Source organism: Oncorhynchus mykiss, chromosome 12 (genome assembly GCF_057628025.1).
Source record: "Oncorhynchus mykiss isolate SJ-2025 chromosome 12, ASM5762802v1, whole genome shotgun sequence".
NCBI lineage: Eukaryota > Metazoa > Chordata > Actinopteri > Salmoniformes > Salmonidae > Oncorhynchus > Oncorhynchus mykiss.
Window position 1 is genome coordinate 12751726 of NC_143033.1, and position 25318 is coordinate 12777043.

Here is a 25318-nt window from a genome sequence, read left to right on the forward strand (position 1 = left end):
CAGCACTTACGGCCAAGCCAGTGTTCTTGTACCCATTCGTGTGGTGCGGAGCACACGCCCTCTTGGAGAAATGCAAGAGGGCCAATTAGTCACTTTCACCGACCCGACCTGACACCACATAATGATCAGCCAGAAGGCAAGGATCCAGTCTCTCCAAAATTCACACCGAGTCAGAATCATCAGGACAAGGCTCAAAATCGGTCTTCGTCGCCATTGCCGTTAATTCATCCTCACTCATGTCACGTTCAAGTTCCTTCTGTAGCTCTTCCAAAGGCTCTGTGATCCACCACTCCATATTCACTCAAAACATGTTCCACTTTAAATGTTTTCCCCCATCCACCATCTTGGCCACTCACCTCATGGCCACACCGGCATAAATATATTTTTCCCTCAAATTGTCTCAAGGCTTGAAAATCCTTCTTTAACCAGTCTCTATGTGAAGTGGGTTTAGGATTTAACAGATGACATCAATAAGGGCTCACAGCATTCACCTAGTCAGTCTGTCATGGGAAGAGCAGCTATTCCTAATGTTTTATACATTGTGTATTTGGTCTGAGTATAGATTTGTCATCTAATGGCTGTCTATACTGAAAAGCTATTATATGCAGTATTTTTGTAGCACCTCTTTGATAATCTCTCATGGGCAGAATATGTAAACATAAAATGATGCAATATATCTATTATGAGCACTGATAGATAATGAGCAGCTATAATTATAGTGCCTAGTTCTTTCCATCACTGGTTATTTGGACCATTTTTTTCCCCAAATTTTGGAAGGACAGTCATTCGGCCCATAACTCGCAGAGAGAGGGGATGGAGCTCCTCATTCTAGCATCTCATGGACCCAGAATATAATCAAGCAGACTTTAGTTCTGGGTTACCCCGAGATTAGCTCTTTGATAATCAGAGATAAATGACTTTGTTAAATATACATAAATGTATGAATATACAGTACCTTAAATAATATACTTGTTCTGTAATAAGTTATCGAGTCTCACTATCTGGAAGAGACTGATCAGGCTGATAAGATTTTATAACTTTATAATGAGAGAAAAAATATATGAAAAGCAACAAAACAGATTTAAATTCATTTATTTCATTAGACTTTTGCAGAACGTTTAAAATGTGTTCAGGTAGACCTAATGTATTATAGCCATTTACCCTGCACAGTTGTTTCAAAGCGGTTCTATTTCAAACAGAGCACAGACTAGTACAGGATGTTGTCACGTTCTGGCAGCCAAAGGAAGTTCTACAGGTTGTTTCCAGTGTCACAATCAATTATGTGAGCAGTTGAGTTTAGCAGCCATACATTGATATGTTGAGAAGCTTATTTTTCTGTGATGGACAGAGCAAGACATTTTATGAGTGTTGGTTGAGGAGGAGTGACCAGCAGTAACACAAGTAATCACAGCAAACTCATTGCTTTGCATAGTGGAGTCGTCATAGCTACACCATGGTAGTATATCGGCATTAAATATTGGCCTAATGACAAACTGGACACACAGGAGCTGAAAGAGCACAGGGCCCTCATCCAGAGTGTCAGAATAGGAGTGCTGATCTAAGATCAGTTTAGCTTTTTAAACCATTATGAATTAGAGGGGGGGCCCCAGACCTTTTAAACCATTATGAATTAGAGGGGGGGCAGACCTTTAAAACCATTATGAATTAAAGTGGGGGGGCCCAGACCTTTTAAACCATTATGAATTAGAGGGGGGGAGAGAGAGACCTTTTAAACCATTATGAATTAGAGGGGGGGAGAGAGAGACCTTTTAAGCCATTATGAATTAGGGGGGGGGGGGGGGGGGAGACCTTTTAAACTATTATGAATTAGAAAGGGGGGCAGACCTTTTAAACCATTATAAATTAGAGGTGGGGACCAGACCTTAGACTAGCACTCCTACTCACGCTTTGTGAATATGGGCCCAGAGCGTTTGCACGTGTCTATGACAGTTTTAACCACATGCACTACTGGCTCAGCGGTGTTGGACAGAACGTTAGAGACTGCAGAAATAGGACTCCAGGATTAGGCCTCTTCAACCAAAACATGGTGCACTTTTATTTACGACAAGAGCAAGTTTGATTATAAATGCTCAGGCTTTTCCCCTCCTACTAAAGGAAGGAAAGGGGGATACCTAGTCATTTGCCCAACAATTCATTCAACCGAAATGGGTCTCCTGCTTTTAATCCAACCCCTCTGTATCAGAGCGGTGCGGGGGGGGGGGCAGTCGCCTTAAATCGACGTCCATGTCGTTGGCGCCCGTAGTTATTGTTGGGGGTTAACTGCTTTGGTCGAGGGCAGAACAGCCAATTTCTCTGTTACTGGCCCAACGCTCTTAACCGCTAGACTTCCTACTTGTGAAGCCTACTGTAGATGGACTGTTATCTCCCTTCTTCACACCCATAAGGTTGATTAACGGAGTCACAGGAATACCCCAAAATATATAAACAAAAACAATTCTCAAAAGTTTGAAGTAGCTCTTGTAAATTAATGTGTAAAGATGACTTCCTTACAAAGCAAGGTTCACTCAAGGTTCACTCTGCTAAAACAATCAAGATATGACATGAGTAGAGATACTCTAGCTATATGAGAAAAGGTAAGGTAAGTGCCTCAAAATACCTACCACTCGCCTTCTTTAAATAGATTGTTTTGAACAAATATAAAGTGCAAGACACATTCAGGCGCAGATTCTGCTGCATACAAAAATAAGTCTCTGTGGGGAGCTCAGCCCTTTTCCTATTGAGAGTGTCAATTCCTATGGGAGAGATGGAGGGAGCGTGCACCACAGTCGTTATGTCTCCATCATGCGCAGGTCGTCTGTTTCTGGATTAACTTCCTCCTTGGACCGTCTCCCTTCTTTGTTTGTCCACAAGCCGGACTCCAGACAACGCTTCACATGGTACTCTGCCACCTGGTGGTACAACCAAAACAGCAACTTCAACTCACGAGAGAAAACCAAAATAACTTAAAATGCAATAAGCCATAACTGAGTAATGTAAAGAAGAATCAGACACCCGTATACGATATGATTAATGCATCTTTATGGGTTAGTTCTAAGGTTGCCTGTTCCAAACACCATTTCCTCTGGGATGTGTGTAGTTTGGGACGATAATCCACCTGCTCAGTGGGACATCTTGACACTAACACTGATCATTCCCTGTGGGGCATCTTGACACTGACACTGACAATTCCCTGTGGGGCATCTTGACACTAACACTGATAATTCCCTGTGGGGCATCTTGACACGGACACTGATAATTCCCTGTGGGGCATCTTGACACGGACACTGATAATTCCCTGTGGGGCATCTTGACACTGACACTGATAATTCCCTGTGGGGCATCTTGACACGGACACTGATAATTCCCTGTGGGGCATCTTGACACTGACACTGATAATTCCCTGTGGGGCATCTTGACACTAACACTGATCATTCCCTGTGGGGCATCTTGACACTGACACTGATAATTCCCTGTGGGGCATCTTGACACGGACACTGATAATTCCCTGTGGGGCATCTTGACACTGACACTGATAATTCCCTGTGGGGCATCTTGACACTAACACTGATCATTCCCTGTGGGGCATCTTGACACTGACACTGATAATTCCCTGTGGGGCATCTTGACACGGACACTGATAATTCCCTGTGGGGCATCTTGACACTGACAATTCCCTGTGGGGCATCTTGATACTAACACTGATAATTCCCCATTTCATCAGCATTCATCAGGACCAGTATTCAACAACCCTCTCAGAATAGGAGTGCTGGGCCCGTATTCAACAACCCTCTCAGAATAGGAGTGCTGGGCCCGTATTCAACAACCCTCTCAGAATAGGAGTGCTGGGCCCGTATTCAACAACCCTCTCAGAATAGGAGTGCTGGGCCCGTATTCAACAACCCTCTCAGAATAGGAGTGCTGGGCCCGTATTCAACAACCCTCTCAGAATAGGAGTGCTGGTCCCGTATTCAACAACCCTCTCAGAATAGGAGTGCTGGGCCCGTATTCAACAACCCTCTCAGAATAGGAGTGCTGGGCCCGTATTCAACAACCCTCTCAGAATAGAAGTGCTGGGCCCGTATTCAACAACCCTCTCAGAATAGGAGTGCTGGGCCTGTATCCAAAGTGCCTCAGTAGATAATTGGTCTTAAGTTTTGAGGAGACATTTTACTCCTACTCTTAAGGGTAAAAATAAAAGCTATGGATGAAACATTTTTAGTCATAAGAGTCTCACCTTGTCGACAGATATTTAGGAGACCTCACGAGCTGTCCTAATCAGTTAACCCTTTACACTTGTAGGAATTGGCCTATATGGATAGGGCTAAATTGAAAGGTTTCATATAGAAGAAATATGAAAAGCATAACCATGGTAGCAATTAAAAGGGAACAGTTTGGAGATAATGGGAAAATTATTAGACCAAAGTTGAGGACAACAGTTCAGACAAGACTGAATCCAAAAACATTACACTTGATTTTACAGTATTATTTTTTTTTTTACTGTACTGTTATTTGTTGATAACAAAATCTGAAGTTAATCTGGATACATTCAGTAATATAAGAATATTCCTGGAAAATGAGGTGTAGGCGCAACATAAGACAAATAAAGTGCAAGGGTTTGAGTGAGAGGACCAACTGGTGTCTCCAAGGGGCTACACACTTCTCCAAAGTGTGCACAGTACATGTCATTTCAAATGAGGTTTTATGACTCAAAAGGAGAGTCTACAATTCTAAAATACTTTTTTGAGCCCTCATAGCTGGACCATTGAGGAACTACAGCAAGCACACTTGTAATAGTTGTGTTTGGAATGCAACCCCGCAATCACAGAATGACTGTTGATGTTTATGCACTCTAAAAACGGTCCATTATAAATCACAATCCGGGTCAGATGGGCATCCTTTAAAAGCTTGTTCTATTGCCAACGAGACTAGCTTCGTTATAAAATATGACATATGTGTGTTAGGCTTTCACAATGCAATTCAGTGAAAAATATCCTTTTGGAGTGCACACAAAGGGGTCATAAGTGCATTTAGGTGCGTGTACCGCAGAAAACCCCTCTTTACATAAAGAAACATGGGCTCATTCTGTTCAGAACAACCCAGGGTATGACGCCATGCCATCTTGTAACTGTACATCAAACGGTGATTATACATGTTGACACTGTATATGACCGGAGTTTTATGACATGAAATGTGAAGTGCACATTAGGAATCATGGGTATTTGGCTTGTTTCTATTGACATTAAAGCAGTATTTATCATCATCGTCTCATATTTCAAAATTCACAGTCCTCTAAATTTACAGCATTTCCCCTCACTAAGACAACAAAAACATTTGCTAAAGTTGCCCAATTAGTGGGAGGGATGGGGGGGCAACTCAATGTAGCGTGCGGTGCTCAAGTTCAGAACAGCTGTCAGTCAAAAGCCTAGTGCTGTGAGGCAGAGAGCCAAAGTGCTAACGTCATGCATAGCATGTACAGTCACTGTGTTCCAATGTATGCATTTATCAGTGACTGAATCTTCCATTGGAGTGTAAAGGGGTAAGAGTTACCAGCAGGTGTCCTGATAATAGAACATTGCAGCGAGTCAATGTTTCCTGCATCACATGCAACTGCCTTGGAGTTGATAACATTTTGATAGGATCAATCCATTAATAATCTCTTGTGGTTTTGACAATGATTTGACATGACATGCATAAATACTTAGAACCACTAGGGTAATAAATCAAACATTTTTTTCTTAGATTATTTAATTACCTACATGTTATTTCAAGTTATCCCTTTGGAGTGCAAAATCACATTGCAATTAAATGAAAAGGCCTACATTGGGCACGCCTATAATTTGGGAAATTGACGGCATCTAGGGCTTATGTTTACTTTGATTGTGTTAGATGAAAATGATAGATCTTTCAAAACGTTGTACGCAATGGACTTCATGCCTACTGTGTCAACGCGATTTAGAGTTGTAAAACGAGAGTGACCAGTGTGTTGATATAACAGTAATATTGTCAATTCTACTTTTAACAACCATCAGAATTGGTTAAAGAAAGGTTATGCATGCCAACATATCAGGCAATAATTAACAGTAGGCAAAGTGATCTTGTCAGGCGACAGTTATATCAAACACTTTAACATTGCAACATTTGACGTACCTTCACAGTGCGCGTCTGAATAGAGTTCATAGCTGGCGATGGCTCATCGCAATTGGTTATTCTCCATCATTTGTAACAATGAAAATGAGGGTCATCACCATCTTTCCTTTGCGGAACCGCAAACTGTCGTGATTACCAGCTGTGATAAACTTTTGAGAGTTGATTTTACTCGTGGCTCAGAGTTTGTCTGGGCAGTGTCTTAACCTTTCTGATCTCCCCATCCCGGATCCGGGATCGTGAATACAGACTCAAGCTCATTACCATAACGCAACGTTAACTATTCATGAAAATCGCAAATGAAATGAAATAAATATGCTAGCTCTCAAGCTTAGCCTTTTGTTAACAACACTGTCATCTCAGATTTTCAAAATATGCTTCTCAACCATTGCAAAACAAGCATTTGTGTAACAGTATTGATGGCTAACGTAGCATTTAGCATTAGCATTCAGCTGGCAACATTTACACAAAAAAACAGAAAAGCATTCAATTAAAATCATTTACCTTTGAAGAACTTCAGATGTTTTCAATGAGGAGACTCTCAGATAGCAAATGTTCAGTTTTTCCTGAAAGATTATTTGTTTAGGACAAATCGCTCCGTTTTCTGCGTCACGTTTAGCTATGAAAAAACCCCTGTATCCAGGATTGTGTAAATCTATCAGCAAGCTCATTAGCATAACACAACGTTAACTATTTATGAAAATCGCAAATGAAATGAAATAAATATGCCATCTCTCAAGCTTAGCCTTTTGTAAACAACACTGTCATCTCAGATTTTCAAAATATGCTTCTCAACCATAGGAAAACAATCATTTGTGTAAAAGTAGCTAGCTAGCGTTAGCATTTCGCGTTAGCATTTAGCGTTAGCATTAGCGTTAGCATCCAGCACGCAACATTAACAAAAACATAAAAGCCTTCAAATAAAATCATTTACCTTTGAAGAACTTCTGATGTTTTCAATGAGGAGACTCTCAGTTAGATAGCAGATGCTCAGTTTTTCCAAAAAGATTCCTTGTGTATTAGAAATAGCTCCGTTTTATACATCACATTTGGCTACCAAAAAAAATCTGAAAATTCAGTCCTCAAAACGCGAACTTTTTTCCAAATTAACTCCATAATATCGACTGAAAACATGGCAAACGTTGTTTAGAATCAATCATCAAGATGTTTTTCACATATCTCTTCATTGATACATCGTTCTTGGACACATGCTTTCTCCCCTGAATCAAATGGTAAAGTAGAAGCAGCTGGCAATTGCGCACCGAATTCGACGCAGGACACCAGGCGGACACTTGGAAAATGTAGTCTCTTATGGTCAATCTTCCAATGATATGCCTACAAATACGTCACAATGCTGCTAAGACCTTGGGCGAACGACAGAAAGTGTAGGCTCATTCGTTGCGCAATCACAGCCATATAAGGAGAGAATGGAAAACAGAGCTTCAGAAATTCTGCTAATTCCTGGGTGATGCATCATCTTGGTTTCGCCTGTAGAATGAATTCTGGGGCACTTACAGACAAAATCTGTATTCTGAAACTTCAGAGTGTTTTCTTTTCAAAACTGTCAAGAATATGCATAGTCGAGCATCTTTTCGTGACAAAATATCGCGCTTAAAACGGGAACGTTTTTTATCCAAAAATGAAATAGCGCCCCTAGAGCTCTAACAGGTTCAGGTTCAGTTTTAGGATGATGTTAAGACTAAAAAGGTAACGGGATTCCTAAGACCTTTTCATCTAGGATCAGCTCCCCACTCCCTGTCCATATACTTGTATTTATTATGATCCAAGAGGCTGAATTGATCTGGGACTCTAAAATAGGCCCAGTGCTTAGTGAGACGGTGGGGGAGAGGTTTGGAAAGTTGACCTGCCTGAGCTGCTCTGAATGGATGTACATGGGCTGTGTACCAAACGGCACTCTATTCCCTTTATAAAGCACTACTTTTGAATGAGTCCTGGGCAAGAGTAGTACAATATATAGGGAATAGGGTGCCATTTTGGGACACAAAGGGATTAACCCAGTCTACTGCTCAAGCTGATTATAATGCTTATGTAACAGGAGTTTCTTTTCTGCATTCATTGACCCACATCTAGAGTTCCAACCAGGCCCCAACTGCTAAATAAGTGTTATTTGTGGAGGAGGACATGTTTCATTTCCTTGTTTCACTCTCTCTTTTAGGATTCGACAGAGTCAGGGGCCAGTTGGGGGGGTGATTCTCTCTCTCTCTCTCTCTCCTGTTCTAGAGAAACACACTGACTGAATTTACTTCCGTTTTTAAAAATAGAGAGCATGGCTTGAAACTTGAACATTAACTTGAGCTCTTTGGATATTTCCATCTTTTAACTCAATCAATGTTTATGTAAGAAATAAGGCCCCTCGTCTCACAGTATAGCTGACATTTTTTAAGCTTCCCGAGGTTATACCTTGTACATGTGGTATCAATTGGCATAGGAGTAATTAATAGTTATCAACAAATAGTGTGGCTGAATAAACAGATCTATTTCCCATGTACACTATGTGTCTGACTCTGTAGTCAGTCTACTAAGAAAACAGAACTGTAGCCATTACCTGTGGATTCATGGTGCGGAGAACATTCTGGAGAATCTGCATGTCTTGCAGCTGGAACCCTGCCTTCAGTTCCTGTTTCAGAACGGAATAAATATATCAGAACAAAACATTGAAATGACTATATTAAATTGTTACCATACAGGTGCATGTCAAAAAATTATAATATGTCATTTAGAATACTCACTGGGGGTAAAGATTCTAGAACCTCTTTGGGATCCAGATGACAGCGTGCTGTACTGCTCTGGAGCGGTGTGTCGTTGGAGAGGGTCTCTCCTTTGAACTTGACGGTGTACTCTTTTACTCTCTGCTTAAAGGCCTCTAGCTCAGCATGGAAGACGTTTAAGTACCCCTCTTGTCCTGCCTTACACAGGGAAAAATATGACAATGGAATTAAAGACTTACCTGATCATCCTCGGGTTGACAAGAGGAACTTGGAATCATAAAGACATTAAAAAAAAAATGTATTTTACCCCTTTTTCTCCCCAATTTGGTGATATCCAATTGCGATCTTGTCTCATCACTGCAACTCCCCAACGGGCTCAGGAGAGGCGAAGGTCGAGTCATGCGTCTTCCGAAACATGACCCGCCAAACTGCGGTTCTTAACTTCTTTGGGGTAGGGGGCAGTATTTTCACATCCGGATGAAAAGAGTGCCCAGAGTAAACTGCCTGCTACTCAGGCCCAGATGCTAGGATATGCATATTATTAGATTTAGATAGAAAACACTCTGAAGTTGCAACATTATTTTGAATGATGTCTGAGTATAACAGAACTCATATGGCAGGCAAAAACCTGAGAAACAAATCCAAACAGGAAGTGGGAAATCTGAGGTTTGTAGTTTTTCAATTCTTAGCCTATCCAATATACAGTGTCTGTCGGGTCATATTGCACTTCCTAAGGCTTCCACTAGATGTCAACAGTCTTTAGAACCATGTTTCAGGCTTCTACTGTGAAGTGGGAGAGAATGAGAGCTGATTGAGTCATGGGTCTGCCAGAAGGCCATGTGCTCAGTCAGGTGCTCGCCCGTGAGAGTTAGCTCCGTTTCCTTTCATTTCTAAAGACAAAGGAATTCTCCAGTTGAAACATTATTGAAGATTTATGATAAAAACATCCTAAAGATTGATTATATACACATCGTTTGACATGTTTCTACGAACTGTAATATAACCTTTTTGACTTTGTCTGGACCTAGTGCCTGCACATTTGGATTACTGTACTAAATGCGAACAAAAATGTGGTATTTGGACATTTATTGTGGAGCTGGGATTCCATTTTGATGAAGATCAAAGGTAAGTGAAAATGTATAATGCTATTTCCGACTTTTGTTGACTCCATAACATGGCGGGTATCTGTATTGCTCGTTTTGGTCTCTGAGCGCTGTAGTCAGATTATTCCATGGTGTGCTTTTTCCGTAAAGCTTTTTTGAAATCTGACACAGCGGTTGCATTAAGGAAAAGTACATATTTAATTCCATGCATAACAGTTGTATTTTCATCAACATTTATGATGAGTATTTCTGTAAATTGACGTAGCTTTCTGCACTTTCACCGGATGTTCTGGAGGCAAAACATAACGCGCCAATGTAAACAGAGATTTTTGGATGTAAATATGAACTTTATCGAACAAAACATACATGTATTGTGTAACATGAAGTCCTATGAGCGCCATCTGATGGTTAGTGATTAATTTTCTCTCCATTTCTGCTTTTTGTGACTCCTCTCTTTGGCTGGAAAAATGGCTGTGTTTTTTTGTGACTAGGTACTGACCTAACATAATCACATGGTGTGCTTTTGTCGTAAAGCCTTTTTGAAATCGGACTCTGTGGTGGGATTAACAACAAGTTCATCTTTAAAATGGTGTATAATACTTGCATGTTTGAGAAATTTTAATTATGAGATTTCTGTTTGAATTTGGCGACCTGCACTTTCACTGGATGTTGGTCAGATGGGACGTTAGCGTCCACCCCCAGCCAAACCCTCTCATAACCCGGGCCAATTGTGTACCGCCCTATGGGACTCCCAGTCCCTGCCTGTTGTGACACAGTCTGGGATCGAACCCGGGTCTGTAGTGACGCCCCAAGCACTGCGATGCAGAGCCTTACGTCGCTGCACCACTCGGGAGGCCTCTTATAAAAAATATAAAAGTGTTCTCTAAACATTAAGAGTGTGTTACGCAGTTGTAGATGCAGGATTACAGCTGAGAAAAGCAACAAATATTTTGGAATTAAACCATGCAGCCTCTTAAAATCATATCAATATGTAAAACACTGGTAATCATACAGAAATTCTTACAATGTTTTGGCATGAAAGCAATAGTGTTTTGGCATGAAAGCATGTAGCTGTATATCATTGTGATGTTGTAGGAGTCTGTTGTGACTCCTGTCTCTCTCTAGTGGTCATTTGACCACATTACATCACTGTACAGTACATCTTCCTTCAGCAAACTATTTTTAGTGAATGACAGTTAGTTACATAACATTAAATAATAACATAAAATCAGTCAAAACATTGACAAGTTTGATCATGAAATCACACATTAAAACGTTTGATCAATCCTCAACTTAGCTTATCAATAACCACTGGTTATATGGTGGGTGAACAATTTGCCTTTGCAGTATAATGACTTGACAGTGACTCAGCAGACAGACGGGGATGGTTAGATAGAGCCTTTGCCAGTCTTAGGATGCCTCAAATAGCACCCTATTCACTTTATAGTGCATTATGTTTGACCAAAGCCCTACGTGACCCCCTTGTCAAAAGTAGTGCACTATTATATTAGGGAATAGGGAGCCATTTCACCCCATTCTTAGGGTGCCTGATGTGGTATAATGACTTAACCGTGACTCGTCAGCAGACAGACCAGAATAGCTAGCTGCTTACTTTGGCTTTGTGGAAGAAGTGACGGAAGCAGCCTCTGGGATCCTGCTGGGAGGTGCTGGCCATCTCCAGGATAAACTGCATAGCAACAGCCTGGTGAGCTACCTGCTCCATCAACGCCTCTTTCTGTGGTTGAATAGATCAAAGTGGAAAAATGTGAATTCATCCGTATAACACAAATTAAGTCTGTAGGTTATACTATAAAGTCAATGTTTGTAAACCTGAACAAATATCTGTCAGGAGAAAGGGAACAGGATAGAACCTCTAACGTAAGTGACCCATAGTCAGAAGTATAAAATTAACTCAATCAGAAATGTAATTTGTTAGAAAAGATGCTGAAGGATCAGTCTGGCCTTTTAACAATAGTTAGATCTGTCGGTCAGTAAAAATAGTTTTACACATCAACCCTGAACAGGAAACATACGGCCGGCTGATATTGGCGTTTAGAAATCTAAAAATCTATTGTATCAAATACTAGCAGCAAATAAATTCACAGGACAGTGTGATGTTTTTCTGACCTCTTCGGCTTGAAGTCTAAAGCACCAGAGGATCAGGTAGTTGGCCGTCTCCTCACAGATGAGGTGATGCAGGTCAGACAGGAAGCGCTGGCTGTCATCCCACCTCCGCAACATGCCTGACCAATCACAATGGAGACACATCGGACCAATCACAATAGAGACAACGGACCAATACCGTCCCACAATGCCACACCTGCTGCATCACCACGATAAGCAGTAGATTAAACATTTCACTCACCAAAATGTCTCAATTCTTTTTCATACTTCTGAACAAAGGTTTTGCTCTTGTCGTGAACCTCCAATTCAACGCTTTTACTATTAATAATACTCTATAGGAGAAGGAAAGAGAAGCACAGTCCACAGAAGAGGGTAGCAGCATTCCAATATTGCGACCGGAGTATGGACGAATGGGTGTGTCAAAAGAAAAGAGTGTGTGAAAAGGAGTGGGTCAAAAAGCACTCTGTGATAGTCTGGACTTTGTTTTTAAGAAAAAGTCAGTTGTATTTAACTGTTAGTTTAATAACTGAAAATGTGTATAACTGACTAAAAGTATTGATGGCGGTGTACTGTTTCTTCATGAGTTGTATGCGTGTGCTTACTGTGACGGTCACCCTAATATTGGCTACCACGTAGTTACTTCGCACGCAGTTGCCAGACAATAGTGCTTGGTCAAGCGGGAGTGAAGGGCACTGGGTCACCATTCATGCCCTACCCATTGAGTAATATGTATGTAGTCTACGTATCAAGGTGACATCTAGATGGCTATCAATATTAGTTATTTCTTGTGTAGGCTACTTTAGTACTTGAAATAAAATAGTGAGAAAATGAACGGCCACGTTAGCTACCGCCGGCAACACTACAGTGATACCAAGTAGGAAGCATGTCAAGTCGGCAGGCACGTGGATACAACACCGGTGCACAGGTCGCTGTCTTATCGACTCCTGGTGCAACACAATCAGCCACGCAAAAAACGTGGCTGATTGGCTACAATCTGCCCAATTAGCCGAGTCGCTATACACACACCCACTCCTTTCGACACACCCACACTCTGGTTGGCATATTGGGCTGCAGCTACACATACTTGATTCATTCCTCGCTTTCTCCTCTGACCTTCTCATTCAATGTGTTTTGATTAAGTGAGAAGGGCGCACACAAGGCATCAAGGAGATACAATTTAGATTGGCCCCCTTACCGTCTGGAGAAAGATCAGAAGTGTACTGATCAGGTAGGTAGCTTAGAGAAATCTAACTTGGTTTACCTTTTTTTTCAACAGGAAAATAATTTAATGTCCATGATTCCTCACATCTTTTCTCTTCGCCTTCTTAAAACACATTTGATCAGAAGTTCTGAGGGGAGGGATCATGGACTTTCTCATCCAATGGAGTTTGAGGAGGCGGCGAATAACGCAAGGAATAAAGGAAATGCAATGGAGATTCCCACAATGTGTGTCTGTCTGTAAGTTCCCATTCAGTCAGCAACTTCGGTTGAAGAATCTACAAATCACACCTGACAATGAAATCCATGCCTCGCTGGAAGCTCCGCCTTCCACAGTTGATAAGCATGAGAATCGGATTCATTCCTTCACTTATGCCATTCTTCACCTTGGTGTGAACAGGAATGATTCAAGCTACTAAAACAAAACGTCTTACACGGAACCCAAACCGGCTGCGCACGTGGGCCATCGTGTGCTATCGTGGGCCATCGTGGGCCATCGTGGGCCATCGTGGGCCATCGTGGGCCATCGTGTGCTATCGTGCGCCATCGTGCATAAATGTATTTGGTCCCACTCCACCAAACGCGATCACGAAACACAGGTTAAAATATCAAAACAAACTCTGAACCAATGACATTCATTTGGGGACAGGTCGAAAAGCATTAAACATGTATGGAAACCAATGAGGAGATGGCACATGAGTACCTGCTTCTATAAACCAATGAGGAGATGGGAGAGGCAGGACTTGCAGCACGATCTGCGTCAGAAATAGAACCGATTTTAGCCCTTGGCATAGCAGACGCTCGTTGGCATGCGCGAGCAGTGTGGGTGCAATAATTGAATAAAATGGATTTCTAAATGTATTTAGCAACACTCGCGCACGTGGTTTACGTGGAATGTCCGGTCAGCATGTTACGTTGCACCAACTAAACTGTCCCTTTGTGGTAGACCAAAACCTGAGGACTCTCCTTCACTGCAGCCGACGTGGGTAAAACATTTAAACGTGTTAACCCTCGCAAAGCTGCAGGCCCAGACGGCATCCCCAGCCGCGTCCTCAGAGCATGCGCAGACCAGCTGGCCGGTGTGTTTACGAACATATTCAATCAATCCTTATTCCAGCCTGCTGTTCCCACATGCTTCAAGAGGGCCGCCATTGTTCCTGTTCCCAAGAAAGCTAAGGTAACTGAGCTAAACGACTACCGCCCCGTAGCACTCACATCCGTCGTCATTAAGTGCTTTGAGAGACTAGTATCACCTCAACCCTACCAGACACCCTAGACCCACTCCAATTAGCTTACCGCCCTAACAGGTCCACAGACGACGCAATCGCAACCACACTGCCCTAACCCACCTGGACAAGAGGAAAACCTACGTGAGAATGCTGTTCATAGACTACAGCTCAGCATTTAACACCATAGTACCCTCCAAACTCGTCCTCAAGCTCGAGACCCTGGGTCTTGACCCCACCCTGATCGTGGACTTCAGGAAACAGCAGAGGGAGCACCCCCCTATCCACATCGAAGGTGACAAAAGTGGAGAAGGTAGTAAGTTAAGTTCCTCGGCATACACATCACAGACAAACTGAAATGGTCCACCCACACAGACAGCGTGATGACTCTTCAACCTCAAGAGGCTGAAGAAATTTGGCTTGTCACCAAAAGCACACAAATTTTACAGATGCACAATCGAGAGCATTTTGTCGGGCTGTATCACCGTCTGGTACGGCAACTGCTCCACCCACAACCGTAAGGCTCTCCAGAGGTTAGTGAGGTCTGCACAACGCATCACCGGGGGAAAAATACCTGCCCTCCAGGACACCTACACCACCCGATGTCACAGGAAGGCCAAAAAAGATCATCAAGGACATCAACCACCCGAGCCACTGCCTGTTCACCCCGCTATCATCCAGAAGACAAGGTCAGTACAGGTGCATCAAAGCAGGGACCAAGAGACTTAAAAACAGCTTCTATCTCAAGGCCATCAGACTGTTAAACAGCCACCACTAACATTGAGTGGCTGCTGCCAACCTACTGACTCAACTTCAGCCACTTTAATAATGGAAAATGTATGTAAAAAACATATCACTAGCCACTTTAAACAATGCCACTTCATATAACGTTTACAGCCTACATTACTCATCTCATATGTATTACTGTACTCAATACCATATACTGCATCTTGCCTATGCCGTACCATCACTCATTCATATATTTTTTATGTACATATTCTTTCATTCCTTTACACTGTGTGTATAAGGTAGTTGTTGTGGAATTGTTAGGTTACTCGTTGGTTATTACTGTTATTGTCGGAACTAGAAGCACAAGCATTTCGCTACACTCGCATTAACATCTGCTAACCATGTGTATGTGACAAATAAAATTGGGAAACTGGTCAGAATTGAAGGAATGATGGATGGCACTAAATACAGGGTAATTCTTGAGGGAAACATGTTTTAGTCTTCCAGAGATTTTAAACTGGGATGGAGGTTCACCTTCCAGCAGGACAATTTTTATTTCACCTTTATTTAACCAACAATGAACCGAAGCATACTGCTAAAGCAACACTCGAGTGGTTTAAGGGGAAACATTTAAATGTCTTGGAATGGCCTACTCAAAGCCCAGACCTCAATCCAATTGAGAATCTGTGATATGACTTAAAGATTGCTGTATACCAGCGGAACCCATCCAACTTGAAGGAGCTGGAGCAGTTTTGCCTTGAAGAATGGGCAAAAATCCCAGTTGCTCGAGGTGCCAAGCTTATAGAGACACACCCCAAGAGACTTGCAGCTGTAATTGCTGCAAAAGGTAGCTCTTCAAAGTATTGACTTTGGGGCGGGGGGGGGGGGGGGTGAATAGTTATGCACGCTCAAGTTCTGTTTATTTGTCTTATTTCTTGTTTGTTTCACAATAAAAAATATTTTGGATCTTCAAAGTGGTAGGCATGTTGTGTAAATCAAATGATACAACAACAACAACAACCCCCCCCCCCCCCCCCAAAATCCATTTTAATTCCAGGTTGTAAGGCAACAAAATAGGAAAATGCCAAAATGGGGTGAATACTTTGGCAAGCCACTGTATGCGTTGCCATCCTAGGGTCACACACTACTCATAAAGCAAAAGATTTTACCTGTATTATTCAAAAACATTAAATACTGTAAAAAAACTGATATATTTTGGCCATATCACACAGCCTTATTTAATACACAAGTGAATTTGCCCCAATACTTTTGGTCCCCTAAAATGTACAAAAAGTGGTGTAATTTCTAAACCGTTCACCCGAAAATGGATGAAAATTCCCTCAAATTAAATCTGAAAGTCTGCACTTGAACCTCAGTCATTGTATCATTTAACATCCAAAGCACTGGAGTACAGTGCTTTGGATGTACCTGGTCAGGTGTGAATTGTAGATTCTGCAACAGAACACGCAAGTGTGCAACTTCCCATAGTATGCTGTACCTTGTTTTCCCTCCTTCGGGGAACAGTAGTTATAGTCATAATGTTACATTTTCTAAGGCTGTGTCTAGACTTGACAGTTCATGCAGCTTTAGTATTCTAATCATGAATTCCAAACCCATCCTGCATCTACACCTACATTTAAAATGTGTCTACCGTGTCCGGATTCCCTTTTCCCTGGCTATATTCAAATGTTAGTATACATTGTACAAACGCTGGTGGGAGGAGTGCCGATGACGTCGCCCACTGTATGTGCTTTCGGTAGCCTGATTGTGTCCAGACTGAGGAGAACCCCCCCACACACAATGCATTCCTAACCACCTCTTGAAGTGGTCAGCCAGATCTGAACACTATCAGACCACAAAGCGACTTGGTGTCTAGAGCGGTCTTTCAATGCGATCTTCGATTCTGATAGCAGAAGTCAAATGTAAGTGTCAAGTGTAGACACGACCTTAGTTACCTTGTCGAACATGTCATGGCTGCTGTCAGCGCTGAGCACGGGGCTCCTGCTCCCTCCCAGCATGCTCTCCTTCCGGCGCCACTCATGTTCAGTCTGCGAGAGCTCCGATTGGCCGGCGACAGCGCGAGCGCGCTCCTGCTCGACGCTCTCGGAGCCGTGCAGCTCCATCCCACACAGCTGGTCCTGAGCCTCCACTAACTGCCAGCTGGAAACAGAGGCCTTCACACACTGCTGCTGCCTCTGGCACAGGGACACCATGGATTCTGCACTGGCAACCTCCTGGAAGAAGATAATTAGCTTATTATGAACTGATATCCGAATATCTTTGTAAGGAGACCCTCACACACAGTAGCTGGTTTTGGCGGCAGCAGCACCAAGGGGTCACAGAGCAGAGGGGAGAAGAGGTTATAAACAACTGATATCAAAGTATCTTTATATTTTATTCTGCTGCCATCTCTGGCACAGAGACACTGTTCTCTACACCACCATGGTCACAGAGAAGACAGTAACTTATGATTGGTATCTGAAAATATTTTGGACATTACATTTTGTAACAGAATATTACATCTACAATAATCATGGCCAGTATTCCTAAAGCCTCTCATTCTCCTCCTCCTGATGACGATGCATTGCTGTAACTCTGTTATGGCGAACTGTGTGCAATAGTTATACATGGACATGTAAAACCAGAGGTTGCGAGCTAATAATAACATGAACACCACCCACAAGCTTCAGCTGTCAACTCAATACCGCATTAATGGATATAACTATCAGGGAATAGAGATGACAGCACACACTAGATATGGATGCTTATGGTATCCACAGAAGCTGGGAAAGCTATGTAAGTAGCTAGCTGTTACTGCTTGACTGGCTAAAGCAGAATTACAGCAAGTATTACTGAGAAACGAATTTGGTGTAGAGAAACAAATTTGGTGTAGCTAGCTAGTGCCATATTCACCAATTTGCTGTGTAATACCTGTAGACCACTGTAAATTAGTCAGTGACACTCACTTGTCTGGGTTAAGGACGACTGGCTTAGACTCGCTGATGTCAAACCTGGCAATGAGACAATGTCATGAAAATAACCTGACAAGCTAGCTAAATCGTATTGAGTTTAATTGGCTGGCTACTAGCTAAATAACTAGCTACTGTAACGTTAGTGTATGTTCAGTCATTAAACGTCGTTCGTTAAGTAGAAAGTTACAAATGAAGGAGTCGGACTCAATTGCTCAGACTCGTTTCCATTGTTGACATTATGTAATGTACTTGACTTGTTAGCTAGCTAACTAATTACATACTGACTGTAACTATTATTATCACTGATTTAACATCACGTAAGGGTTTATCGAATAGCTAGCGGCAGGCTAAATAACTAGCTAATAACAGGGGAGGTGGTGGGTTGGCTTGCCTTTATTTCCTCCATGACTGACGTAGCTACCAAGCTGGCTAACAATAAAGTAAAGAATGAATTGGTATATGTGCATTGGCATTTAGCCTCACAATACCTGCAGTGATGAGCTGTGAAAGCTACTTGGCACAGAAGAGGCAGAGGCACTGTAACCCTCTTCTTCTTCGGGAAACATAGGGGAGTTTCCAGTCCCGAACCACTCCATCGCTGCTGCTGCTCCGTCTCGACCCGCCCAAAACCCCGAGGCCGAATCTATCAATTGGGAAAATATCGATATCGCCTAAGTTCTTCCAAAGAAAGGCAAAGCACTAGCAAAAGTGATATTTGGATCAGAGCACAAATACACAGCAGCCTCCATGCTTTTATTCAAGTACCACGTGGTGTGGAACTTTGATCACGTGGCAAATATGTTTTGGCATTTTATTTATTATTTATATTGATGACCAATTTTACTATACGTGTTTTAATATAGAGCACGTTTCAGGACAGACATAGCCGAGCATTTCTGTACTTAAAAATAAATGAAATCGCCGTGAGATTATTTTATTAACGGGAGGAAACGTTTACCTGTTTTCAAATATCTATGTAAGTATAAAATTATATCATGATAAAAACTACCAGGTAGCCATTTCCATCACTATACTATCACAGTGCCATCCGTTTTGTCACCAAAGTCCCATACACTACCCACCACTGCGACCTGTATGCTCTCATTGGCTGGCCCTCGCTTCATACTCGTCGCCAAACCCACTGGCTCCAGGTCATCTACAAGTCTCTGCTAGGTAAAGTCCCCCCTTATCTCAGCTCGCTGGTCACCATAGCAGTACCCACCAGTAGCACGCGCTCCAGCAGGTATATCTCTCTGGTCATCCCCAAAACCAGTTCTTCCTTTGGCCGCCTCTCCTTCCAGTCCTCTGCTGCCAATGACTGGAACGAACTACAAAAATCTCTGAAACTGGAAACACTTATCTCCCTCACTAGCTTTAAGCACCAGCTGTCAGAGCAGCTCACAGATTACTGCACCTGTACATCTATAATTTAGCCCAAACAACTACCTCTCCCCCTACTGTATTTATTTATTTTGCTCCTTTGCACCCCATTATTTCTATCTCTACTTTGCACATTCTTCCACTGCAAATCTACAATTCCAGTGTTTTACTTGCTATATTGTATTTACTTCGCCACCATGGCCTTTTTTTGCCTTTACCTCCCTTATCTCACCTCATTTGCTCACATTGTATATAGACTTATTTTTCTACTGTATGATTGACTGTATGTTTGTTTTACTCCATGTGTAACTCTGTGTTGTTGAATGTGTCGAACTACTTTGCTTTATCTTGGCCAGGTCGCAATTGTAAATGAGAACTTGTTCTGAACTTGCCTACCTGGTTAAATGAAGGTTAAATAAATAAAAACATTACATTATATTCTATTCTGTTATTTTCTAAACCTCGCGAGATATATTCGAGAACGAGAACTTGGTGGTGTCCGTTCTGAATCCTTCCGGGCAAAACCTCTATCATTTCAATTTCATTTCCTTGCTAGTGCTAGCTAGAGGCAAGTTATAACGTAAGTCTATTTTTTCACCTTCAAAACATTGTAAGGTAGCATGTATTGTGGTTAATTCGGTTAACATTCAACCCATGTCACATCACATTGACATAGAGTTGATTGGTAGGTAACGTTCACACGTGAGATAAATGCTTTAAAATGCTAGCAAGCTGCCTTGCTAATTTGTGGCCAGCTGGGTGGGCCAGCTAGCTAGTTGGACATGGGTTAGCTAGCTACTAGTAACAACCCACCATGCATAATTTGTCACATCTCGCACCACTCTGGTCTAGTTGTCAAATTAATGAACATAACAGGATGTTACAACAGAGAAGATTCTCTTTGGGTACATGTTGTGTATATTTCCTCATCTAGTATGAGCCGTCTAACAGAGGGCTTCCCATCATGCTGTACTGTTCGATAGTGGCCAATAGGTGGCAGGAGAGTACAGTAGAGCAGCAGAGTCCGCTGCTGCTGTACGAGTCAGTTGTGAGAGCCAGTAACATACCACGAGGAGAGAAACAGTCCAGACGTCAGACCTAAAATAACATCCTCAGCCTCAAAAGCATGTCTCACAGCCAGCTGGCAGCAATGCCCTTTCGTGGTCTGCTGTTCCCACAGGGTGTGCGCGCGCAGGGACGCTTCAGCTCTGGTTCATAACTTGTTCAAGTGAAATTCTGAAATATGTAGGACATGGGTCTTCAACCTTTTGCTGCCCATGGACCCCATCTCAGGCAAAATGGCGTCCCAGGGTCCCTCATCACACGTTAGCAAAAAAAAATGTTTCTCCAAATGTCTTGTCATCAGGTGAATGATAATAGCAAGGAGAAGTAATCAACATTTGAAAATTAATAGATTTGGTATAGTTAAAAAAAAAAATTGACCTCCCACATTATAATTGGAAAAGGACATGTAAACTCTAACATAGGAGTTACCTTTCTAGCTAATTGGCTAACACATGTTTTCTAATAGTAACTGTTTAGCTGGTAAACAAAGGTTAGCCATGTGTTGGCAAAAATGTATTAAGTCAAGAAAGCTTACCAGCAGCCAGCACCACTTGCAGCACTGGTAGCCTGTTGACTGGTAGCCTGTTGACTGGTAGCCTGTTGACTGGTAGCCTATTCGTGGGTGCTTTTTCAAAGCCTATGTCAGATACTCCAGTGAGTGTATTTGACTCCAGTGGGTGTAATTTGCTCAAAAATAGGAGTTGAGAAATAAAGTTAGTTTATTCTGTTGTTGCTAGAGATATTCATGACAACATTCATGACAAAATGTATGGACCCCTTGTAGTATCTTGGACCCCCGATTGAATACCCCTGATGTAAGAGAAGGGTTTTTTCAAGTTAATTCAAGTTATTCTTTTTTTTATAGTGATAGAGGAAGAAATCGATAGTCACACACCGGGATATTATTTGAAACAAAATCACTATTATTTTTGTGCTAGTCAGCTGTACATGCACCAAAACTCAGTATTTTTTTTCTTAATAGCTTGTCCTCCATCTTTTTTTAAATGGGGAGCCAATTTGTTTTCATCACTTTTATTTCCATGACTGATCAAACTCATTTTGTCATGGCTCTCTCTTGTCCCTCTGCAGCAGACATATGGTGAGCAATATGTTTGAACATGGAATCGCAGTATAGAATCGCAAGACATATCATATCGGTAACCTAAGTGTTGTGATAATATTGTATTGTGAGGTCCCTGTTAATTCCAAGCCCTAGTTTTTAAGAGCCTGTCAGTATTTTATACACCCTTTTTTATACAGTTCCATTTGAATTAAGGCTGGGAATTGCCAGGTAATCACGATAGAATATGTTTTGCATTTCTATAGGTATTGCAATTCGATACTGTGATTTTATCGCGGCTTGATGCACCAAACATATTGCTCACCGTAAGTTTTGATCAGTCATGGAAATAAGTGCTGAAAACAGATTGTCTCCCTGTTTAAAAAGATGGAGAACAAGCCATGAAGAAAAAATACTAGTTTTGGTGCAGCTAAGGCCATCTAACGCAAAAATATTTTGCGATATGTAACTATTTTTCCCCCAATCACTAATATGAATACAGCTTGTGAGAAGTTCTGGGAATAGGGTAGCAACTAGAGGTCGACCGATTAATCGGAATGGCCGATTAATTAGGGCCGATTTCAAGTTTTCATAACAATCGTGAATTGGTGTTTTTGGGCACCGATTTCCGATTATTATTATGATTTTTAAAATGTTTTTTTTTTATACCTTTAATTTAACTAGGCAAGTCAGTTAAGAACACATTCTTATTTTCAATGACTGCCTAGGAACTGTGCGTTAACTGCCTTGTTCAGGGGCAGAACGACAGATTTTCACCTTGTCAGCTCAGGGATTCAATCTTGCAACCGCACAGTTAACTAGTCCAACGCTCTAACCATTGCACTCCACGAGTAGCCTGCCTGTCACGTGAATGCAGTAGAAGCCAAGGTAAATTGCTAGCTAGCCTTAAACTTATCGTATAAAAAACAATCAATCATAATCACTAATCCAGTTTAGCAGGCAATATTAACCAGGTGAAATTGTGTCATTTCTCTTGCATTCATTGCACGCAGAGTCAGGGTATATGCAACAGTTTGGGCTGCCTGGCTCATTGCGAACTAATTTGCCCGAATTTTACGTAATTATGACATAACATTGAAGGTTGTGCAATGTAACAAGAATATTTAGACTAATGGATGCCACCCGTTAGATAAAATACCGAACGGTTCCGTATTTCACTGAAATAATAAACGTTTTGTTTTCGAAATGATAGTTTCCGGATTCAATCATATTAATGACCAAAGGCTCGTATTTCTGCGTGTTATTATGTTATAATTAAGTCTGATTTGATAGAGCAGTCTGACTGAGCAGCAGCAGGCCCGTAATCATTCATTCAATTAGCACTTTCGTGCGTTTTGCCAGCAGCTCTTCGCAAGCACAGCGCTGTTTATGACTTCAAGCCTATCAGCCTAATGGCTGGTGTAACCAATGTGAAATGGCTAGCTAGTTAGCTGGGTGTGCGCTAATACTGTTTCAAACGTCACTCGCTTTTAGATTTGGAGTAGTTATTCCCCTTGCGCTGCAAGGGCCGCGGCTTTTGTGGAGCGATGGGTAACGATGCTTCGAGTGTGGCTGTTGTCGATGTGTTCCTCGTTCGAGCCCAGGTAGGGGCGAGGAGGGGGACGGAAGCTATACTGTTACACTGGCAGTACTATAGTGCCTATAAGAACATCCAATAGTCAAAGGTATATGAAATACAAATGGTATAGAGAGAAATAGTCCTATAAATACTATATTAACTACAACCTAAAACCTCTTACCTTGGAATATTGAAGTTTCATGTTAAAAGGAACCACCAACTTTCATATGTTCTCATGTTCTGAGCAAGGAACTTAAACGTTAGCTTTTTTACATGGCACATATTTTACATGGCACACATTTATACATGGCACATATTACTTTCTTCTCCAACACTTTGTTTTTGCATTATTTAAACCAAATTGAACATGTTTCATTATTTATTTGAGGCTAAATTGATTTTATTGATGTTTTATATTAAGTTAAAAAGTGTTAATTCAGTATTGTTGTAATTGTCATTATTACAAATAAAACAAATTTAAAAAATTGCCCGATTAATCGGCATCGGCTTTTTTGGTCCTCCAATAATCGGTATCGGCGTTGAAAAATCATAATCGGTCGACCTCTAGTGGCAACTATGTCATTTAAATGAATATAACAAAAATAAATGTGAAAATTATTGGATCAGAAACTGAAAGAAAATAACTCAACATTTCTAATGTGGATGAAATTATGGTTTGAGTTTGGGATGCATAACTGAACTTGAGTCAATAACTAATTAAATGTTCCCAGTCAGGAAGTGTCTGCGCATTATATTGTGAATTCCCACCAATCAGGTGCTGCTAATCAGGCCTGCAATGCCAGTCAGGGTGTGTCCCCATTCACCCTGATGTTTGTTTGTATACCAGAACAGGCATTCCCGTCTGTTGCTGAACTCAACTACCAGTATGTATCTCCCCCCAATACGGTCTCCCCCTCCCTCACATTGTCTCCCGTCCTCCCCCCTAGGAACGTGAGACCCTTCAGACTTACGACGCAGCACAACCCACTGGAGAGGAATGAGCCAGGCGACGCAACAATTGGGTCAGTAGTTAAGCCAAACAAACACTTGTCTGGGGCCTACACACACGCATCAGTCCAGACACCAAGCTTAAATACACAAACACACATGTTCTGGTATGGTTTTGCCTCTGTCGGAATGACAGGAAGGATAGTCCCGGCAGGTGTAAAGGTATACAAGTTGAACACCACATACACACACACATACACACACCAAACTCTCTCCCAAGTGGAGTGCTCCTCCATATACAGCTCTGAGTCCCTGCTTACCTGTCACTCAGCAGCTCACCCAGACAATTGAGAAGCGACATGTTCCACATTCCTGAGCCCCCCCCCTCTTTTTTCTCTCTGTGGAATTAGGTTGGGGAAAACTGCTAAAGTAGAGAGAATAGCAACGTAGAGGGAGAAAGATGTATACGATTTCTATGAAGTGTGCTGTGTTCTTCCGCCATGCATTGTGTTGTGCTTTGCTTTGGTGAGTCTGGAAAGTGTCTCTGCTGTGTAGGCATGAACCAGCTCTGATCCATGAAGACCTGAGAGTTAAAGTGTGGGTAGGGAGAGAAAGAAAGAAAGAGAGAGAAGCCCTTTGGTCTGCTTTCCCAGGCTGTCCGTCAGGAAGGCTGGATTTTGTACACCGTGACCACCGCGTTGCCCTTTCCTGGGGAAATCCGAGACAAACAGACAGCAGTGGGGGGAGGGGAACAGGAACACTAGGCCTGGGAAGGAGAGGAGGGGGGAGAGCGAGGCAAGAGCTTTTGGGAATGCTTAGGAACATACCCAGTCTACACCTCCCCTTTTGTTACAAGGCCTTTTTAAACCCCAGCCCTCCAAAATATGTGCCCTGTCCTCTGTTCTCAGAGGGTGTTATGGCTTTAAATCAAACCCAAAGCAGAACTGCTCCAAAACTCGGTCAGTAACCCTAAACAACTGCTGTTAATACTATCCTATCCCACTCCTTTTGAGTTAATGATAATCCAGTTATTCTTAAAGG

The 25318-nt window shown here is 42.0% G+C and overlaps 2 protein-coding genes across 2 annotated transcripts in view; one reads left to right on the forward strand and one right to left on the reverse strand.

Moving 5' to 3' along the window:
* Nucleotides 1-1076: 1076 nt before the first annotated feature.
* LOC110536978 (hsp90 co-chaperone Cdc37-like 1) lies at nucleotides 1077-19036 on the reverse strand. The gene is made up of 8 exons (XM_090191758.1): nucleotides 18734-19036; nucleotides 17229-17507; nucleotides 12342-12432; nucleotides 12104-12219; nucleotides 11589-11711; nucleotides 8895-9071; nucleotides 8711-8782; nucleotides 1077-2909 (listed from the first exon to the last, which is right to left on the reverse strand). Exons 1-8 carry the CDS (start codon nucleotides 18839-18841, stop codon nucleotides 2790-2792), a joined length of 1086 nt encoding a protein of 361 aa, XP_090047884.1. The 5' UTR covers nucleotides 18842-19036; the 3' UTR covers nucleotides 1077-2789.
* Nucleotides 19037-20108: 1072 nt separating this feature from the next.
* The window catches only part of exd3 (exonuclease 3'-5' domain containing 3), a 65413-nt gene continuing 60203 nt past the window's right edge, over nucleotides 20109-25318 (forward strand). Inside the window, exons 1-2 of the mRNA XM_021622662.3 lie at nucleotides 20109-20205; nucleotides 24277-24351. Of these exons, the coding sequence (XP_021478337.1) occupies nucleotides 24327-24351 (25 nt within the window). The 5' untranslated portion in view covers nucleotides 20109-20205; nucleotides 24277-24326. The remainder of the gene's footprint in view (nucleotides 20206-24276; nucleotides 24352-25318) is intronic.